The 22462-nt window shown below is 32.6% G+C and overlaps 2 protein-coding genes and 1 long non-coding RNA gene across 3 annotated transcripts; all 3 read left to right on the top strand.

Annotated features, from left to right (window-relative positions):
* The first annotated feature begins 4645 nt into the window (after positions 1-4645).
* Positions 4646-7282, top strand: LOC113711456 (uncharacterized). Its single transcript, XM_072067145.1, has 3 exons — positions 4646-4812; positions 5344-7135; positions 7275-7282. The coding sequence occupies exons 2-3, from the start codon at positions 5347-5349 to the stop codon at positions 7280-7282; spliced, it is 1797 nt and encodes a 598-aa protein (XP_071923246.1). The 5' UTR covers positions 4646-4812; positions 5344-5346.
* Positions 7283-7323: 41 nt separating this feature from the next.
* Positions 7324-7650, top strand: LOC140014933 (uncharacterized). The gene is made up of 2 exons (XR_011821686.1): positions 7324-7434; positions 7510-7650. It is a non-coding gene; the product is annotated as an uncharacterized lncRNA (long non-coding RNA).
* Positions 7651-21420: 13770 nt separating this feature from the next.
* On the top strand, positions 21421-22002 carry LOC113711455 (cytochrome c biogenesis CcmF N-terminal-like mitochondrial protein 2). The gene is given in 4 exon segments (XM_072067144.1): positions 21421-21479; positions 21585-21618; positions 21620-21935; positions 21938-22002. Coding segments are annotated over 4 exon segments (474 nt in total).
* Positions 22003-22462: the final 460 nt, after the last annotated feature.

Raw genomic sequence — 22462 nt, 5'->3', positions numbered from 1 at the left:
TATGAACAGTATTGTATTTTTTAGTTTATCACTTCTTGTCATTTATTGTAAATGTTACTGTAGCCCAAACCTTTGATGAATGTATGAATAGTATTGCACTTTTTATCTTTCTTAACATAACACTAAGTATTGGTTAGATTTTTTGATTTTCATTTTCTTTTTCTTTTTTTTTCTTAGGTTTATGTGGCGGAATTTATAAAGCATTGCTCAATATATATAACTATATGTATATTCTTTTTTATTTTTCAATATTTACCCTCTCACCCCTTTCCATTTTTTTTATTTTTCGATTTTTACCCTCTCTTCCCTTGCAACGCCAAGATTTAAACCCTCAACCATAGTCATAAAATTCGGCTTGGATCCTGACCCTAAGAGGTGACTAATATATATATATTTATACTTTTGTTTCTTATAGGCAAGGTAAAAGATGGCAACTTTCTTGAAACAGCTAGGAAATTTAGTAGTAAGCTTAGAGGTCTTCCTACAAAGGGCATTGCAATGGTAATATTATTTTTTTTATCTTATTTGATGTTTTATTCATTTTAATTATGAAATTGATACTAATTGTAATTTTGCTACAATAATATAGTTAGGCCTCCCTGTATAGCACTTTTGAGAAATATCAGAAACAAGATGTTGAACAACTGTTCCTTCCTCATGCGCTCAATTTCCTATAAGTTCTAATGAGTACACGACTGGATGCATGCAAACAACAAACTCAAAAATAGAGAACTTTCTTTGTTGTATGGCAGAAAATAAGATGTGTGTTGTATATCGGGTGAATTGTGAGAAAGGTCAGTTTATAAGGATTCCACCGGATCCAATTTTCAGAAATTATGGGGGAATTCGGTCTGATGCATCTGTGGCTACTAAGGACAATTTCATTATAAACCCAATAAATGAATCCTATATTGGTAGAGGGGGAGCTTATTACAATGAAGGTGCATAAATTTTTTTCGCATTTGCTGGAAACAAGAAGCTGACTTTGTATGAAAATACAAAGCCAAAAATGACTTGGACAAATTTTGTTCGTCTTCAAGAGGCTGAGGCCCTTCTTCAAATTATTAGAGAAAGAAGAAATCTTGAAATGATAAAGGTTTATGAGAATTCATGCAACTTATTATGGGGAGAGAGGCTAATGTCACCGATTTGATTTGTGGTAACCTTAGGTTAGCAAAGATAGAGAATAGTGTTGAGGAGATCTTTCCATTCTTGCATAATTCATTTGCTTAGATCTATTTAGGGTTGAAGGTTACAGAAGGCAATGTCTTCAATCATAAAATAAGGAACAAGACAAGATTCCACATTTTCTCGCAAATATAGCTATGAAGGTTTTGAGAGGGATCGACTTGTACGAGAACATAAAGACAACTAGTTGGAATATTTGATTTTTAAAGAGAAGTATATTGCCAAGTAAAATATCGAATAATCGTCTTTCTATTTCAAAGTATTTTGATTCATCTTTGAAAAGTTTTTGCATGAAACAGAAATGATACATATAGATTGTTGATCATTTGATTTTTTTTAATGTTTTTGAATTTTAATGTTATTGTGGGGTCAAGTATAAATTTGATTTTGATATAGTTATTGGTATTATTTGTTAGATCTTGAGCAATACTTCTTTAATTTTGAATACAAGTAGAATAGATAGGGAGCATTTTATCTCATTTATTGTAAATGTTGCAGCTGTTCAAACCTTACTTATTGTATATGTTGCTGCTGCTCGAACATTTGATGAATGTATTAACAGTGTTGTACTTTTTAGTTTATCACTTCTTGTCACTTATTGTAAATGTTGCTGTTGTCCGAACCTTTGATGAATGTATTAACAGTATTGCACTTTTTATCTTTCTTAGCGTAACACTAAGTATTGGCTAGGTTTTTTTATTTTCTTTTTCTTTTTCTTTTTTTTCTTAGGTTTATGTGGCGGAATTTATAAAGCTTTGCTCAATTTATATATCTATATGTATATTCTTTTCTATTTTTCAATATTTACCCTCTCACACCTATCCATTTTTTTTATTTTTCATTTTTTATCCTCTCATCCCTTTCAATGCCAAGATTTGAACTCTGAGCCATAGTCATAAAATTCGGCTTGGATCTTGACCCTGAAAAATGACTAATATACATATATATATGTACTTTTTGTTCGTGTTGGCGAGGTAGAAAATGTCAAAATATGGACGAATCTTGTCTCCTGGCTTCTTTGAAGCTGCTAGAAAATTTAGTAGTAAGCTTAGAGGTCTTCCTACAAAGGGCTTTGCAATGGTAAGGTTATTTTTCTTTTTTTACCTTACTTGAAGTTTTATTAATATTAATTATGAAATTGATATTGATTGTAAATTTGCTACCATTATATAGTGAGGCCTCTCTGTATAGCACTTTTGAGAAGTATCACAAACATGATGTTGAACAATTGTTCCGTCCTCATGCGCTCAATTTCCTATAAGCTCTAATGACTACACGACTGAATGCATGCAAACAACAAATTCAAAAATGAAGAACTTTCTTTGTTTTATGGCAGAAAATAAGATGTGTGTTGTAGATCGGGTGAATTGTGAGAAATGTCATTTTATAAGGATTCCTACGGATCCAATTTTCAGAAATTATGGGGAAATTCGATCTGATGCATCATCTGTGGCTACTAGGGACAATTTTATTACAAGTCCGATAAATGATTGCTATATTGGTAGAGGGGGAGCTTATTACAATGAAGGTGGATAAATTTTCTTCGCATTTGCTGGAAATGAGAAGTTGACTTTGGATGAAAATACAAAGCCAAAAATGACTTAGGTAAATTTTGTTTGTCCTCAAGAGACTGAGGCCCTTCCTCATGTTATTAGAGAGAGAAGAAATCTTGAAATGATAAGGGTTTATGAGGATTCATGCAGCTTATTATGGGGAGAGAGGCTAATGTCACCGATTTGATTTGTGGTAACCTAAGGTTAGCAAAGATAGAGAATGGTGTTGAGGAGATCTTTCCATTTTTGTATAGTTCATTTGCTCAGATCTATTTAGGGTTAAAGGATACTGAGACTATGTGTTCGATCATGAATATAGGGAACGGGACAAGATTCCAGATTTCTCGTAAATATAGCTATGAAGGTTTTGAAAAGGATCTACTTGTACGAGAACATGAAGACAACAAGTTGGAATATTTGATTTTTAAAGAGAAATATATTGCCAAGTAAAATATCGGAAAATCTTCTTTCTAATTCAAAACATTCTGATTCATCTTTGAAAAGTTTTTGCATGAAATAGAAATGATTCATATAGATTGTTGATCATTTGAGTTTTTTTTATGTTTTTAGATTTTAATGTTATTGTGGGATCAAGTCTAAATTTTATTTTGATATAGTTATTGGCATTATTGGTTAGGTCTTAAGGAATACTTCCGTAATTTTGAGTATAAATAGATTAGATAGGGAGCACTTTATCTCACTTATTGTAAATGTTGCAGCTGCTCAAACCTCACTTATTGTAAATGTTGTTGCTGTTCGAACCTTTGATGAATGTATGAACAGTATTGTACTTTTTAGTTTATCACTTGTTGTCACTTATTGTAAATATTGCTGTTGCCCGAACCTTTGATGAATGTATGAAAAGTATTGCTCTTTTTATCTTTCTTAGCATAACACTAAGTATTGGCTAGGTTTTTGGATTTTATTTTTCTTTTTCTTTTTTTTCTTAGATTTATGTGGCGGAATTTATAAAGCATTGCTCAATGTATATATCTATGTGTATATTCATTTTTATTTTTCAATATTTACCCTCTCACCCCTTTCCATTTTTTTTTATTTTTCATTTTTTACCCTCTCATCCTTTTCAATGCCAAGATTTGAACTCTCAACCATAGTCATAAAATTTGGCTTGGATCTTGACCCTTAGAGGTGACTAATATATATATATATATATATATACTTTTAGTTCTTATAAGCGAGATAAAAAATGTCAAAATATGGACGAATTTTGTCTTCTGACTTCCTTGAAGCTGCTAGGAAATTTAGTAGTAAGTTTAGAGGTCTTCTTACAAAGGGCATTGCAATGGTAAGTTTTTTTTTTTTTACCTTATTTGAAGTTTTATTTATTTTAATTATGAAATTGATATTGATTGTAATTTTGCTACAATTATATAATTAGACCTCCTTGTATAGGATTTTTGAGAAATATCAGAAACACGATATTGAACAACTGCTCCTTCCTCATGCACTCAATTTCCTATAAGCTCTAATGAGTACACGACTGGATGCATGCAAACAACAAACTCAAAAATGGAGAACTTTCTTTGTTGTATGACAGAAAATAAGATGTGTGTTGTAGACAGCCACGGATTTAAGGGGGGGCTGGTGGGGGCTTAAGCCCCCACCAAGCCGCCGGAAAACCCCTTATATATAGGGGATTCCGGCGGCCAGCCCAGCCCCCCCACGGTGATCCAGATCTACCATCCTCCATGGCTCCATGAATGCTGCAGAGGAAGTGAAGAAGAGCTGGAAAGCCGCTGCCGTGCTGACTGCTGAGGAAGAAGATGACCCATTTCATTTTGAATTTTTTTTTTTGCCCTCTAAATACAAAACGACGTCGTTTCACTTTTAGTGGAACGACGTCGTTTTGTATAATGAGGGGAAAAAAAATACATGCAAAAGCACGCCGCCAGTGCCAAAGGGCAAACAAGACTCCAACTCCAAGAAGAAGACGCCAGGCTCCAAGAACTCCAAGAAGCTTCAGTTGAGATTCTACCATCCTGCTTCAAGCCTTCAATTCAAGGCTCCAAGACTCCAACTCTCCACCATTCCATTCACATAAATCTTTTAGGTTAGTTTTTTGGTTTAAATTACAATATTCATCTTTATATTTTTGTTAATTATATGTTTAAATTATTTTTGAATTTTGAGTATCTTGATATTAATTTGATTAAGATTAATTTTTATTTAGTTTATATTAATGTAATTTAAGAATTTGAAAGATTACATTAAAAAATTTAATGATATTAAATTTAAATTAGAAATTAGTTTAGAAATTGTATAGATTTTAGGTTGTATTTAGTTTTTAAAATTTTGTTAGTTTTATATTTGAAATTTTAAGAATTAATTATGTGAATTAGAAATTTTGAATGTAAATATAAATTCAAAATTTTATGAGATTGAATTAGAGATTATATGGGTATTTAGTTGTACCTTATTTTAACTTTTTGATAATTTTATATAATGAATTTTATAAATTGAGAAATATAAGTAATATGAATTTATTATTAAATTAAAGAATTATTTATATGAATTTTAAATTAATTGATTATTGAATTGCATAATTTTATTGAATTTAACCACAATTATTTAATTGTGACAGAAAATGGAGAGATTCTTTAAACCTAAACGAGTCCGTAGTGGTGAATCTTCAAATGAGCCTAATATTAGTGAACCAGTTCAAAATCAATCTTGTGTGGAATTGAATTTAAATGATATTGTTAGTGATCCGGGATTACGAAAATCAGTTGAGAAATTTGATATTTCTCTTCGAGACCATGTCCGAAGAGAGTATTTGACTAGGGGACCTTGCCAACCGATTGGCCATATGTATCCAAAAACATCATTTGGTAAACAACATAGAAGTTTCCAAGATAGTTGGTATCAAAAGTTTGTATGGTTAGAGTATAGCATATCGAAAGATGCGGCGTTTTGCTTTTGGTGCTTTCTTTTCAAAACACAAAATAAGGGAGGTCGATATGCAGAGGATGCCTTTACAAAAACGGGATTCAATAATTGGAAAAAGGCAATGGAAAGATTTAATGAACATATTGGAGCTGTGAATAGTTGCCATAATGATGCTAGAATACAGTTTGAAAGTTTTCAAGATCAAAGGCATAGTGTGTCAAATGTGCTACGATCTTGTGGGCGCGAAATAGATATTGCATATCGCACCCGTTTAACTGCTGCTCTGGATGTGACCCGCTTTCTTTTGAAGCAAGGATTGGCTTTTCGTGGAAATGATGAGTCAACTAGTTCTTCAAATAGAGGCAATTTTCTTGAATTGTTTGAGTGGTATAGCCAGCGAAATACTGAGATTTTTGAGGTTGTAAATCAAAATGCTCCTGCAAATAATCAACTAACTTCTCCAATGATTCAAAAAGATCTGGCACATGCTTGTGCCTCAGAGATCACAAGTGTTATAATCAATGATATTGGAGACAATTATTTTTCCCTAATAGTTGATGAGTCTCGAGACAGTTCAGTGAAAGAGCAAATGGGAGTTGTTTTGAGATATGTGAACAAAGAAGGGCGTGTGATTGAACGTTTCCTTGCAATTGTACATGTGTCTGACACCACATCTCTTTGTTTGAAAGATGCAATTGATTCTTTATTCGCGCAACACGGATTATCATTATCTAAATTGAGAGGTCAAGGATATGATGGAGCTTCAAATATGCGAGGTGAGTTCAATGGTTTGAAGGCCCTTATATTACAAGAAAATCCCTATGCGATGTATATTCACTGTTTTGCTCACCAACTCCAGTTAGTTATTGTTGCTGTTGCTAAGGGAAATATCATTGTCAGTGAATTCTTTGTCTATGTCTCTATGATTGTCAATTTAACTGGAGCATCATGTAAAAGGAGAGATCAATTAAGACAAATAGAACATGATAAGATTGTTACACTTTTAGACAGTGGAGATATTATTAGTGGAAAAGGCAAAAATCAAGAAACTAGTTTAGCAAGACCAGGGGATACTCGTTGGGGATCACACTATCTAACATTACTTCGTCTATCCTCTATGTGGGCTTCGGTGATTGGAATATTAGGAAATATACAAGATGATGCCACCACTTCTGACAATAGAGGTATGGCCAGGGGTTTGATTGATAGAATGAATGATTATGAGTTTGTTTTTGCATTGCACCTGATGAAGTATTTATTGAGAATCACAAATGACTTGTCACTTGTTTTGCAACAAAGGGATCAAAATATTGTCCAAGCCATGAGTTTGATTGATACTATGAAATCTCAATTGCAAGACTTTAGGGAAGAGGGATGGCAAATAATTTTAGATGAAGTCAACAATTTTTGTGAGTTGAATGTGATTCCCGTGATTGATATGGAAGACAGTATAGCAATCCGTGGTAATGCCAGGCGCAGTCGCAGAGGTCAAACAATCACTAATTTTCATCATTATCGCGTGGAAATTTTTTGTGAGGTATTATTTTTGAAATTATTATTTCATTACATTTGTTACTTGTTAGCAAATTTTCTTAGTTATTAATTTTATTATTGTTGTGATGTCAGGTTGTTGATTTAATTATACAAGAGATGAATAATCGTTTCTCAGAAGTTAGCACGGAATTGCTTAGTTGCATAGCATGTCTTGATCCAAAAAGTTCTTTCTCTCAATTCAATGTGCAGAAACTACTCCGTCTTGCTGATTTATATCCTGAAGACTTCTCAAGTAACGATTATTTATATCTTGAGTCTCAACTTCGAAATTATATTTATAATGTGCAACGCGATCCTCAATTTTCAGAAGTTGGAGATTTGGGAAGTCTTGCTCAACAAATGGTTAAAACTGGTAAAAATACAGTTTTTCCATTGGTTTATCGTCTGATCCAGTTGGCATTAGTTCTACCAGTTGCGACTGCTTCTGTTGAAAGAGTATTTTCTGCAATGAGTATTGTCAAGACTGATTTGCGCAACAAAATGGGAGACGAGTGGATGAATGACTGTCTGGTTATATACATCGAGAAGGATATTTTTGCAACAATTGAAAATGAGCAAATATTGCAGCGTTTTCAACGGATGAAGACTCGCAGAATGCAATTGCCTCCTCTTCGTTATTCGAGTGCAACAACTACCAATACTTCAAGTGTTAATCAATAACAAATTTTTGGGTATGTATAATTATATGTTTTTATTATTTTTATAATTATTGATTCTAAATTTTACTTATTAAATATATTTATTTCGTCACAAAAAAATTTTTTAATACACTTCAGCCCCCCAAAAATAAATTTCTGGCTCCGTCCCTGGTTGTAGATCGGGTGAATTGTTAGAACAGTCAGTTTATAAGGATTCCACCGGATCCAATTTTCTAAAATTATGGGGGAATTCGGTATGATGCATCTGTGGCTAATGAATCCTGTATTGGTAGAGGGGGAGCTTATTACAATGAAGGTGGATAAATTTTCTTCGCATTTGCTGGAAATAAGAAGCTGACTTTGGATGAAAATACAAAGCCAAAAATGACTTGGACAAATTTTGTTTGTCTTCAAGAGGCTGAGACCCTTCTTCAAGTTATTAGAGAGAGAAGAAATCTTGAAATGATAAAGGATTATGAGGATTCATGCAGCTTATTATGGGGAGAGAGGCTAATGTCACCGATTTGATTTGTTGTAACCTTAGGTTAGCAAAGATAGAGAACAGTGTTGAGGAGATCTTTCCATTTTTACATAATTCATTTGCTCAGATCTATTTAGAGTTGAAGGATATAGAAGGCAATGTCTTCAATCATAAATATAGGGAACAGGACAAGATTCCACATTTTCTCGCAAATATAGCTATGAAGGTTTTGAGAGGGATCGGCTTTTACGAGAACATGAAGACAACTAGTTGGAATATTTGATTTTTAAAGTGAAATATATTGCCAAGTAAAATATCGAAAAACCATCTTTCTGTTTCAACGCATTTTGATTGATCTTTGAAAAACTTTTGCATGAAACAGAAATAATACATATAGATTGTTGATCATTTGTGTTTTTTTAATGTTTTTGGATTTTAATGTTATTGTGGGGTTATGTTTAAATTTGATTGTGATATAGTTATTGGCATTATTGGTTAGATCTTGTGGAATACTTCTATAATTTTTGGTATAAGTTGATTAGATAGGGAGCACTTTATCTCATTTATTGTAAATGTTGCAGCTACTCAAACCTTATTTATTGTAAATGTTGATGCTGCTCGAACATTTGATGAATGTATGAATAGTATTGTACTTTTTTGGTGGTTTTCTTTTTCTTTTTCTTTTTTTTCCTAGGTTTATGTGGTGGAATTTATAATGCATTGCTCAATATATATATCTATATGTATACACTTTTTTATTTTTCAATATTTACCCTCTCACCCTTTTCCATTTTTTTTATTTTTTATGCCCTCTCATCCCGTTCAATGCCAAGATTTGAACTTTAAGCCGTAGTCATAAAATTCGATTTAGATCTTGACCCTGAGAGGTGACTAATATATATATATATACTTTTGATTCTTGTAGGCGAGGTAAAAAATGTTAATATATAGACGAATTTTATCTTCTGACTTCCTTGAAGCTGCTAGGAAATTTAGTAGTAAGCTTAGAGGTCTTCCTACAAAGGGCATTGCAATGATAAGATTATTTTTCTTTTTTTACCTTACTTGAAGTTTTACTCATATTAATTTTGAAATTGATACTGATTGTAAATTTGCTACTATTATATAGTGAGGTATCACAAACAAGATGTTGAACAACTATTCCTTCCTCATGTGCTTAATTTCCTATAAGCTCTATTGAGTACGCGACTGGATGCATGCAAACAACAAACTCAACAATGATGAACTTTCTTTGTTGTATGACAGAAAAGAAGATGTATGTTGTAGATCGGGTGAATTGTGAGAAAGGTCATTTTATAAGGATTCCTACGGATCCAATTTTCAGAAATTATGGGAGAATTCGATTTGATGCATCTGTGGCTACTAAGGACAATTTCATTACAAGTCCAATAAATGAATCCCATATTGGTAGAGGGGGAGCTTATTACAGTGAAGGTGGATGAATTTTCTTCACATTTGCTGGAAATAAGAAGCTGATTTTGGATGAAAATACAAAGCCAAAAATGACTTGGGCAAATTTTATTTGTCTTCAAGAGGCTGAAACCCTTCTTCAAGTTAATTATTAGAGAGAGAAGAAATCTTGAAATGATGAAGGTTTATGAGGATTCATGCAGCTTATTATGGGGAGAGAGGCTAATGTCACCGATTTGATTTGTGATAATCTTAGGTTAGCAAAGGTAGAGAATAGTGTTGAGGAGATCTTTCTATTTTTGCATAGTTCATTTGCTCAGATCTATTTAGAGTTAAAGGGTACTGAAGGTTATGTGTTCAATCATGAATATCGGGAACGGGACAAGATTCTAGTTTTCTCGCAAATATAGCTATGAAGGTTTTGAGAGGGATCTGCTAGTACGAAAACATGAAGACAACTAGTTGGAATATTTTATTTTTAAAGAGAAGTATATTGCCAAGTAAAATATCGGAAAATCGTCTTTCTATTTCGAAGCATTTTGATTCATCTTTGAAAAGATTTTGCATGAAACAGAAATGATACATATAGATTGTTGATCATTTGAGTTTTTTTAATGTTTTTGGATTTTAATGTTATTATGGGGTCAAGTCTAAATTTGATTTTGATGTAGTTATTGGCATTATTGGTTAGGTCTTGAGGAATACTTCTGTAATTTTGGGTATAAGCATATTAGATAGAGAGCACTTTATCTTACTTATTGTAAATGTTGCAGTTGCTCTAATCTCACTTACTGTAAATGTTGCTGCTGCTCGAACCTTTGATAAATGTATGTACAGTATTATACTTTTTAGTTTATCACTTGTTGTCACTTATTGTAAATGTTGTTGTTGCCCGAACCTTTGATAAATGTATGGACAGTATTTTACTTTCTACCTTTTTTCGCATAACACTAAGTATTGGCCAGGTTTTTGGGTTCTCATTTTATTTTTCGTTTTTCTTCTTAGGTTTATGTGGCGAAATTTATAAAGCATTTCTTAATGTATATATCTATATGTATACTCTTTTTTATTTTTCAATATTTACCCTCTCACCCCTTTCCATTTTTTTATTTTTTATTTTTCCCCCTCTCATCCCTATCAACGCCAAGGTTCGAACTCTGAACCATAGTCATAAAATTCGGCTTGGATCATGACCCTCAGAGGTGACTTATATATATATATATACTTTTGGTTCTTGTTGGCGAGATAGAAAATGTCAAAATATGGACGAAATTTGTCTCTTGACTTCCTTGAAGCTGCTAGGAAATTTAGTAGTAAACTTAAAGGCCTTCCTCCAAAGGGTATTGCAATGGTAAGATTATTTTTCTTTTTTTACCTTACTTGAAGTTTTATTAATATTAATTATAAAATTGATATTGATTGTAAATTTGCTACTATTATATGGTGACGCCTCTCCGTATAGCACTTTTGAGAAGTATCACAAACAAGATGTTGAACAACTGTTCCTTTCTCTTGTGCTCAATTTCCTATAAGCTCTAATCAGTACCTGATTGGATGCATGCAAACAACAAATTCAAAAATGGAGAACTTTCTTTGTTGTATGGCAGAAAAGAAAATGTGCTGTAGATCGGGTGAATTGTGAGAAAGGTCATTTTATAAGGATTCCTCCGGATCCAATTTTCAAAAATTATGGTGGAATTCGATCTGATGCATCTGTGGCTACTAAGGACAATTTCATTACAAGTCCAATAAATGAATCCTATATTGCTAGAGGAGGAACTTATTACAATGAATGTGGATAAATTTTCGTCGCATTTGCTGGAAATAAGAAGCTGACTTTGGATGAAAATACAAAGCCAAAAATGACTTGGGCAAATTTTGTTTGTCTTCAAGAGGCTGAGGCCCTTCTTCAAGTTATTAGAGAGAGAAGAAATTTGGAAATGATAAAGGTATATGGGGATTCATGTAGCTTATTATGGGGAGAGAGGCTAATGTCATCGATTTGATTTGTGGTAATCTTAGGTTAACAAAAGCAGAGAATGGTGTTGAGGAGATCTTTCCATTTTTACATAGTTCATTTGCTCAGATCTATTTAGAGTTGAAGGATACTGAAGGCTGTGTTCAATCTTGAATATAGGGAATACGACAAGATTCCAGATTTTCTCACAAATATAGCTATGAAGGTTTTGAAAAGGATCGGCTTGTACGAGAGCATGAAGACAATTAGTTGAAATATTTGATTTTTAAAGAAAAGTATATTGCCAAGTAAAATATCGGAAAATCGTCTTTCTATTTCAAAGCATTTTGATTCATCTTTGAAAAGTTTTTGCTTGAAACAAAAATGATACATATAGATTGTTGATCATTTGAGTTTTTTTAATGTTTTTGGATTTTAATGTTATTGTGGGGTCAAGTCTAAATTTGATTTTGATATAGTTATTGGCATTATTGGTTAGATCTTGAGGAATACTTCTGTAATTTTGGATATAAGTAGATTAGATAGGGAGCACTTTATCTCATTTATTATAAATGTTGCAGCAGCTCAAACCTTACTTATTGTAAATGTTGTTGCTGCTCGACCATTTGATGAATGTATGAACAGTATTATACTTTTTAGTTTATCACTTCTTGCCACTTATTGCAAATGTTGTTGTTGCCCGAACTTTTGATGAATGTATGACCAGTATTGTACTTTTTATCTTTCTTAGCATAACATAAAGTGTTGGCTAGGGTTTTGGTTTTTTTTTTCTTTTTTTTCTTAGGTTTATGTGGCGAAATTTGTAAAGCATTGCTCAATGTCTATATCTATATTATACTCTTTTTTATTTTTCAAAATTTACCCTCTCACCCTTTTCCATTTTTTTATTTTTCATTTTTTACTCTCTCATCCCTTTCAACGCCAAGATTTGAACTCTGAACCATAGTCATGAAATTCAGCTTGGATCTTGATCCTGAGAGGTGACTAATATATATATATATATATATATATATATATATATATATATATATATATATATATATACTTTTGGTTCTTGTAGGCGAGGTAGAGAATGCCAAAATATGGACGAATTTTGTCTCCTGACTTCCTTAAAGCTGCTAGGAAATTGAACTGTAAACTTAGAGGTCTTCCTATAAAGGGCATTGCAATGGTAAGATTATTTTTTACTTTTTTGCCATACTTGAAGTTTTATTCATATTATTTATAAAATTGATATTGATTATAAATTTGCTACTATTATATAGTGAGGTCTCTCTGTATAGCACTTTTGATAAGTATCAGAAACAAGATGTTGAACAACTGTTCTTTTCTCATTCGCAAAATTTCCTATAAGCTCTAATGAGTACACGACTGCATGCATGCAAACAACAAACTCAAAAATGGAGAACTTTCTTAGTTGTATCACAGAAAATAAGATGTGTGTTGTAGATCGGGTGAATTATGAGAAAGGTCATTTTATAAGGATTCCTCCGGATCCAATTTTCAGAAATTATGGGGGAATTCGGTCTAATGCATCTGTGGCTACTAAGGACAATTTCATTACAAATCCAATAAATGAATTCTATATTAGTAGAGAGAGAGTTTATTACAATGAAGGTGGATAAATTTTCTTCGCATTTGCTGGAAATAAGAAGCTGACTTTAGATGAAAATAAAAAGTCAAAAATAATTTGGGCAAATTTTGTTTGTCTTCAAGAGGCTGAGGCCCTTCTTCAAATTATTAGAGAGAGAAGAAATCTTGAAATGATAAAGGTTTATGAGGATTCATGCAGCTTACTATGGGAAGAGAGGCTAATGTCACCGATTTGATTTGTGATAATCTTAGGTTAGCAAAGATAGAGAATGGTGTTGAGGAGATCTTTCTATTTTTCATAGTTCATTTGCTCAAATCTTTTAGAGTTGAAGGCTGCTGAAGGCTACGTGTTCAATCATAAATATTGGGAACAGGACAAGATTCCACATTTTCTTGCAAATATAGCTATGAAGGTTTTGAGAGGGATCGGCTTGTACGAGAACTTGAAAACAACTAGTTGGGATATTTGATTTTTAAAGAGAAGTATATTACCAAATAAAATATCGAAAAATTGTCTTTCTATTTCAAAGCATTTTGATTCATCTTTGAAAAGTTTTTGGATGAAACAGAAATGATACTTATAGATTGTTGATCATTTGAGTTTTTTTATTTTTTTGGATTTTAATGTTATTGTGGAGTCAAGTCTAAATTTGATTTTGATATAGTTATTGGCATTATTGGTTAGATCTTGAGTAATACTTTTGTAATTTTGGTTATAAGTACATTAGATAGGAAGCACTTTATGTCACTTATTGTAAATGTTGCAGCTGCTCAAACCTCACTTATTACAATGATGGCGGATAAATTTTCTTCGCATTTTCCGGAAATAAGAAGCTGACTTTGGATGAAAATACAAAGCCAAAAAGGACTTGGGCAAATTTTGTTTGTCTTCAAGAGGTTGAGGCCCTTCTTCGAATTAATTATTAGAGAGAGAAGAAATCTTGAAATGATAAAGGTTTAAGAGGATTCATGCGGCTTATTATGGGGAGAGTGGCTAATGTCACCGATTTGATTTGTGGTAACCTTAGGTTAGCAAAGGTAGAGAATGGTGTTGAGGAGATCTTTTCATTTTTTCGTAGTTCATTTGCTCAGATCAATTTAGAGTTGAAGGATACTTAAGGCTATGTGTTCAATCATGAATATAGGGAACGAGACAAGATTCCAGATTTTCTCGCAAATATAGCTATGAAGGTTTTGAGAATGATCGACTTGTACTAGAACATGAAGACAACAAGTTGGAATATTTGATTTTTAAAGAGAAATATATTGCCAAGTTAAATATCGAAAAATCGTCTTTCTATTTCAAAGCATTTTGATTTATCTTTGAAAATTTTTTGCATGAAACAGAAATAATACATATAGATTGTTGATCATTTGAGTTTTTTTGATGTTTTTGGATTTTAATGTTATTGTGGGGTCAAGTCTAAATTTGATTTTGATATAGTTGTTGGCATTATTGGTTAGGTCTTGAGGAATACTTCTGTGATTTTGGCTATAAGTAGATTAGAAAGGGAGCACTTTATCTCACTTATTGTAAATGTTGCAGCTGTTCAAACCTCACTTATTGTAAATGTTGCTACTGCTTGAACCTTTGACGAATGTATGAACAGTATTGTACTTTTTAATCTATCACTTCTTGTCACTTATTGTAAATGTTGCTATTGCCCGAACATTTGATGAATGTATGAATAGTATTGCACATTTTACCTTTCTTGGCATAACACTAAGTGTTGGCCAGGTTTTTGGGTGGTTTTCTTTTTCTTTTTTTTTTCTTAGGTTTATGTGGCGAAATTTATAATGCATTGCTCAATGTATATATATCTATATGTATACTTTTTTTATTTTTCAATATTTACCCTCTCACCACTTTCCATTTTTTTATTTTTCATTTTTTACCCTCTCATCCCTTTCAACGCCAAAATTTGAACTCTGAACCATAGTAATGAAATTCAGCTTAGATCTTGACACTGAGAGGTGACTAATATATATATATATACTTTTGGTTCTTATAGGCGAGGTAAAAGATGTCAAAATATGGACGAATTTTGTCTCCTAACTTCCTTGAAGCTACTAGGAAATTTAGTAGTAAGCTTAGAGGTCTTCCTACAAAGGGCATTGCAATGGTAAGATTATTTTTCTTTTTTTTACTTTACTTGAAGTTTTATTCATATTAATTATGAAATTCATATTGATTGTAAATTTGCTACTATTATATAGTGAGGCCTCTCTATATAGCACTTTTGAGAAGTATTACAAACAAGATGTTGAACAACTGTTCCTTCCTCATGTGCTCAATTTCCTATAAGCTCTAATCAGTACGCGACTGGATGCATGCAAAGAACAAACTAAAAAATGGAGAACTTTCTTTGTTGTATGGCAGAAAAGAAGATGTGTGTTATAGATCAGGTGAATTGTGAGAAAGGTCATTTTATAAGGATTCCTCCGGATCCAATTTTCAGAAATTATAGGGGAATTCGATCTAATGCATCTGTGGCTACTAAGGATAATTTCATTACAAGTTCAATAAATGAATCCTATATTGGTAGAGGGGGAGCTTATTACAATGAAAGTGGATAAATTTTCTTCGCATTTACTGGAAATAAGAAGCTGACTTTGGATGATAATACAAAGCCAAAAATGGCTTGGGCAAATTTTGTTTGTCTTCAAGAGGCTGGGGCCCTTCTTCAAGTTATTAGAGAGACAAGAAATCTTGAAATGATAAAGGTTTATGAGGATTCATGCAGCTTATTATGGGGAAAGAGGCTAATGTCACCGATTTGATTTGTGGTAACCTTAGATTAGCAAAAGTAGAGAATAGTGTTGAGGAGATCTTTCCATTTTTGCATAGTTCATTTGCTCAGATCTATTTAGAGTTGAAGGATACTGAAGGCTATGTGTTCAATCATGAATATAGGGAATAGGACAAGATTCCAGATTTTCTTACTAATATAGCTATGAAGGTTTTGAAAGGGATTGGCTTGTACGAGAACATGAAGACAACTAGTTGGAATATTTGATTTTTAAAGAAAAGTATATTGCCAAGTAAAATATCGGAAAATCATCTTTCTATTTCAAAGCATTTTGATTCATCTTTGAAAAGTTTTTGCTTGAAACAGAAATGATACATATAGATTGTTGATCATTTGAGTTTTTTTAATGTTTTTGGATTTTAATGTTATTGTGGGGTCAAGTCTAAATTTGATTTTGATATAGTTATTGGCATTATTGATTAGATCTTGAGGAATACTTTTGTAATTTTGGGGATAAGTAGATCAGATAGGAAGCACTTTATCTCACTTATTGTAAATGTTGCAGCTGCTCAAACCTCACTTATTGTAAATGTTACTGCTGTTCGAACCTTTGTTGAATGTATGAACAGTATTGTACTTTTTACTTTATCACTTGTTGTTACTTATTGTAAATATTGCTGTTGCCCGAACCTTTGATGAATGTATGAAAAGTATTGCACTTTTTATCTTTCTTAGCATAACACTAAGTATTGGCAAGATTTTTGGGTTTTCTTTTTCTTTTTCTTTTTTTTTCTTAAGTTTATGTGGCGGAATTTATAAAGCATTGCTCAATGTATATATCTATATGTATACTCTTTTTTATTTTTCAATATTTACCCTCTCACCCCTTTCCATTTTTTTTATTTTTCATTTTTTACCCTCTCATCCCTTTTATCGCCAAGATTTTAATTATGAACGATAGTCAGAAAATTTGGCTTGGATCTTGACCCTGAGAGGTGACTAATTCAATGGGTTGTCATTCCAATCTTGGGTTGGTCGATGAAACCAATAATTATATAATGTAATATAATAATATATTTTGAATTATAGAAATATAATTTTTAAGTTAGCAATTCAAGGAGTGGTCAATTGACAATTTCTTTTATCAATTGAATCGTCAAGTCATGGATTAGAAATAATATATTTCGCCTAACTGTTGACCCAGTTTGACTAAGTGATTGGTTTATCAGATTGATCGACTGAACCATGGAGCTGGACTAATTTTTATAACTATACTTCAACCTGAGAGCAGGGAAAGACTCTAAGAGCCCCGGGCAAGCCAAACCTTGCAGGGAATCTTCATGAACTAAGAATGGAAAAGGGAAAAAAAGGAGATAATATTTCTTTGGGGTGGGATGGGGGGAGAGAGAGAAAGATATGTAACTGGTTTTATGAAGCACATATCGGATGATAATTAATAATTGTCACATTTTTTCTTTTTCATGTTGTATATTTTCATTCTGGTCACACTTTAAATGAAGTTTAATCTAGGTAAGAGATTTCTTGATACCACTTGCTCCTGAAAATCAATTTGTTTCATTTTGTTGAAAATGCACGCAACCTTAGAATTTTTCTAGGTTGTGTATTTGAAAACGTGCATTATGCACAAAGTGTTGAATGCTAGAGATCTTTTCTCCCTTCTCTATGAGCATGCAAAACGTGTACAAGGCACAAAATACTTTTTATCTTTTACATTTGACTTAGCGGGCACAAAGTCAAATGTAAAGCTGTCACTAGTTCTTTTATATATTTTTTTCTAGTTTGAGGTTGTCGATGGTAAAAATTTTTTGTGTTATTGCGTGAATACATCTATATAGTTGTATATATGTTAGTCATTTAGTCTGTGTTTGTACTTACAAACATGAATATTAGTCCGTTTGGATTAACTGTTTTTGGGAGTGTTTTTGAAATATTTTACTATAATAATGTAGGTGAAAAACTTTTACTGTAGATATTTTTAATGGTATTTCTGAAAATATATTTTGGGATATTTTTAAATTTTAAAATTTTAATGAAATATTTTTAAAACTTTATAAAATCTTACAACCATCTACCACTACCCCATCCCTCCCCTTCCCTCCTACCTCCTCCCTCCTCCGATCCTCTCCAGCCACCCCCTCCCCCTTCCCCCATCTCTAGTCACCATGGCCGCCGAATAGAAAGGGGGACAGCAGGAGAGACGTGGGGAGGAAGGAGGAGAGGAGGGGAGGAGGAAGAATGGGGAGAAATAATGGGAAGGGAAGAGGGAGGAGGAGGAAGAAGGAGGGGAAAGAGAAGGGAGGAGAGAAGAGGAAGGGGCACTGGGTGGTGGTCTATTTTTGGTGGTTGGTGGTGGTGGTGTAATTTTTTTTTTTGTATATTTTGAGTTATTTTTGATATATTGTATAGATGTGGTGTTTTGGAGTTGTTTTTGTTTGTATATTACCGTAGCATTATATATGAAAAACTTGTTTTTCAAAAATTAAGGAATCCAAATAAAGCCACTATCATATGCCCAACTCAAGCAATGAATGTAATTATAATATATGATTATTACAATTTTAATCCATTTACCAACCCAATTTGAGTGCTTAGAGGAGATTAAGCAAAGGATCTAATTTCAGTGCTTAGAGGAGATTAAGCAATCTCCAGAGGATATGCAATTTATATGGCCATCTTCAATGAATTGAGGAAATTAGATAATTATGAAATTAGTCAATACTTCGTGAAGAGTATCTCATCTCTAATCATTTGGCATATGTTGGTCGAAACCATGCATACTATTGAAATGCATGACATCAATAGAGCCTTGCAACTTGATTTTAAATCGGAGGAGCTCTATAGGTCAGGAATATGTTTATAAGTGGTTAATTTGCAATGACTTTTGAGAAAATTCAGATGTCTTGCCATTGAGAATTTTGATAAACTCTTTTTATTCCTTTTCTTTAGTAGTGTTTTTTAAACCCGGACTAGAACTACTAGTCATACCAGTTCAATTGTGAACTGGCCATAACACCAATCCGATTCTAGGTAAAAATTGAAATGATAAAAAATTGGAGAAAGCCTTTAAAATCTGTTAAACAGACAAATCGGTTCAATCGATTAAGACCAACTTTTAAATTTACTTGGGGTAGTAGGTTTTTTTTTTTGGCTCAAGTTTTTGAACATTTGGGCACCCAAACCTATAAATTTTGAAGTCAACAACTTGACTTTTACTATTGATCTACTACTTAATGGGTTAAAACAAACTTTATGTGCTAAACTAAAATATTAAATATTTAAATTAACTTAAAAATAAAAACCCTCAACCTCTCCTTATTTTTTCTTTCAAAAGCCGTTAGGATCGCCTCTTCTCTAACCCTCTTGTCTCTCTTTCTACTCTTCCCCAACTTTTCTCCAACTCATTTTCATATATAATTTAATTCATATTATTTTAACTAATAGAACAACTTATTAAAAGAAGAGCACTACGATAAATGGTTTAGTTAAGCAAGATTGATCTACCTTTGTTTTTACCCCTCTTTTTTTTTATCAATTTAGTAAATTTGATAACTGCTGTTCTTCCTAGGACTTTTTTCGATGGACTATTAACTGATACTAAAGATGATGATGGACCTTCCTATAGTTGTTTGGATTGTTAAAAATTTTTTTAGGACTATTCTAAATATTATGTGATATAGTTCTTATATTAATTATAATATTTGGAGTTGCTAATATGTCAGTTGTGTTGTATAAGGCTTCTTTTTTAAATTTATTGCAAATTTGATAATATTGGGATGAATTATGATAACTTTATATTGTTGAGTGGTTGAGTTCATGATTTCCAAATTTTACATAAAATATTTTTAAGAATTTTTTGAATTTTTTTCATATAAATTTCCATGTGCAGATATTTAAATGAAAATAATACAGTGAACCATGTTGAACCAATTGAATTGCTTTTATCTACGACTCAAGCACTCCAACAGTTTAATCTTTGACCAAGTTTGAAAACATTGTTCTTTAGCTAACTATTGCAATGAATTCTTGATTGTCATTGGGAATTATGATAGATTTTTTGAAAAATATTAACTTTTTTATACAAAAAATTCAAATTCAATCTAACATAGTATTAAAGTATCAAAGTACTAGTAAAATGAAAAGCCCATGCAAACATATTGGGCATATTCACAGTACCAAAAAATCCATACAATCTCATGAACAACTCTAAGTAAAAATGGAAAGACATAATGGTATCAACGGCAACATTAATAGAATCCATATCAACATCAACGTCCATATTTGTAGCTATATCATCAACTCTGAGGAAACTAAAAATAGAAAGGCATAGTGGTATCAACAACAATGTCAATAGCATCCATATCAGCATCAACATCCATATGTATCTATAGTTGCATTATTCATATATGATAACATCGGAGTTTGTAGTTGCATATGTGCCTGTAGTTGCATCATTCCTATCTGATAACACAGGTGTCCAATCCATGATACCAACTCATTTCTTCAACACAATGATACATGAAATCTCTAAAGAACTATTCAATCTTCCCCCCTCCAAATATTCTAAACCCCGTTAATATCCTTCTTGACTATCTCTTTCGATGCTAATTCAATTGATACTTACTCTTTAACCTTGACTTTTACATTCTCTTTAATGGTCAATGCTAAAATTTTGCCTTTTTGGTTCTCAATTACTATATTAGATTGAATCTTAGACATTACAGAGATGTACTCAACATTCTCATGAACCGGTTTCACCTCTTAGTTAAGGTTTACAATAAGTTTTGCAATGACTTAACGTATTTTCTAGAACTCCAAAAGGACATAAAAGAAAATTGAATCCCTCCAATAGAAATAGAAAAGAGGATTAACTTCAGTTTTTCTATGTTCAGAATGTTATTGCAAAACCATTTGTGGGGAGTACCGAATCACATGCAGAATCAAATCCTATTCCATAAGATCCTATATTAGCTATACATCCTCCTTGCATTTATGCCAGAGACATCGCCAATGCTTTGGGCTTTGGCTTATATAGATAAAAAAAATGATAAATAGGATTGTGGCACTTCACTCACCGGCAATACAAAAGGATGCTATCGAAAAGAATGGAACACTATTTTGTACTGTTGGATACCTTGGATCCCATGCAACAAGTAAGTTCTTTACCCTCAAATTTAAACATGTGGGTGTAAAATGTTATCCTACTTTATTGTTACATAGCAATAGAAGCCTGCTTATGCTATTTTGGCGGTGCCTTTTCGCTTTCTCTTTGCTCTGGACAGGAGTGCTAGTGGACACGAGAGAGAGCAGGTAAAGTGTATCATTTGTAATGAAAAGAAAGATACCACTACTTTGCTTCTTTGTTGGACTGTCAGCCCGAACACAAAGGTTTTTGACCAGGACTAGGAACCAATTTGAATTTTGATTTGACATTTCAGTGGTTTTTAACCATAGGCATTTTACTAAGAATTTGGTGGGCTTATCATGAATTAGGTTGGAGTGGTTGGTGGTTTTGGGATCCTATAGAAAATGCTTCTTTTATGTCTCTAATCTTAGCCACAGCTCGTATTCATTTAGTATTTCTACCCTTTCTTCATTCTTAGACCTCGTTTCCTAAAATTATGACTTTTCCATACTGTGTCTTGGGAACCTTTTCAATAAAGGCCAGATTGGTAGCTCCCATTCATAGTTTTACTACAAATGGTATATAAGGAATCTTTTTATGGTAGTTTTTCCTTATAATGGCAGGAATATCTATGATTCTTTTCTCCCAGATGAAGTAGCAGGCATCGACCCGTCAAACCTATAAAAAGGAGATGGTTGTGGCACAAAGTACTCATGTGCACTACGTTATTCAGCTCACGTGCAAACCCGCCTCATTATCTTATGGAAGAATTCAGCTTATTGCTGAGCTGGGGGTTATTCAAAGCTAGCAAAAAGTTGTTGGATTTCATCCCACAACTAGAAGAAGATCGCTTCAGGGGTCACTGTGATGTGGCTAAATATAGACAATCTACCCTTACAACCTTCAATCAATAGATTATTTATAATTTCGAAAGATGGTCAAGGTAGGTTGATTCCAATCCACTACACTAGATAGGCGTGTAGTCATAGTAGTTGGCCCAAATTGTCTCTGTTCTAGACTAAACTATTTTGAATGAATGGGGTATTACATTGCTCTTTGATTTACAGAATAAGGGCTAGGAGCTCTCTCTTTATGGCAGAGATCTCTCCACACCAAGAAATTAAATCATAATGGATCGAAGCCCCATGTTCCTTGCAATTACTAAGATTCTATCTCTTACTTGTTGGCAAATTATGGTCAACTTCGACTCTGACTACACCTTCTTGGAAATTGAGATTTTTTACTA

The sequence above is a fragment of the Coffea arabica genome, chromosome 10e (genome assembly GCF_036785885.1).
Source record: "Coffea arabica cultivar ET-39 chromosome 10e, Coffea Arabica ET-39 HiFi, whole genome shotgun sequence".
Lineage (NCBI taxonomy): Eukaryota > Viridiplantae > Streptophyta > Magnoliopsida > Gentianales > Rubiaceae > Coffea > Coffea arabica.
The sequence above is the reverse complement of the archived record's forward strand: the minus strand, read 5'-3'. Positions and strand labels throughout refer to the sequence as shown.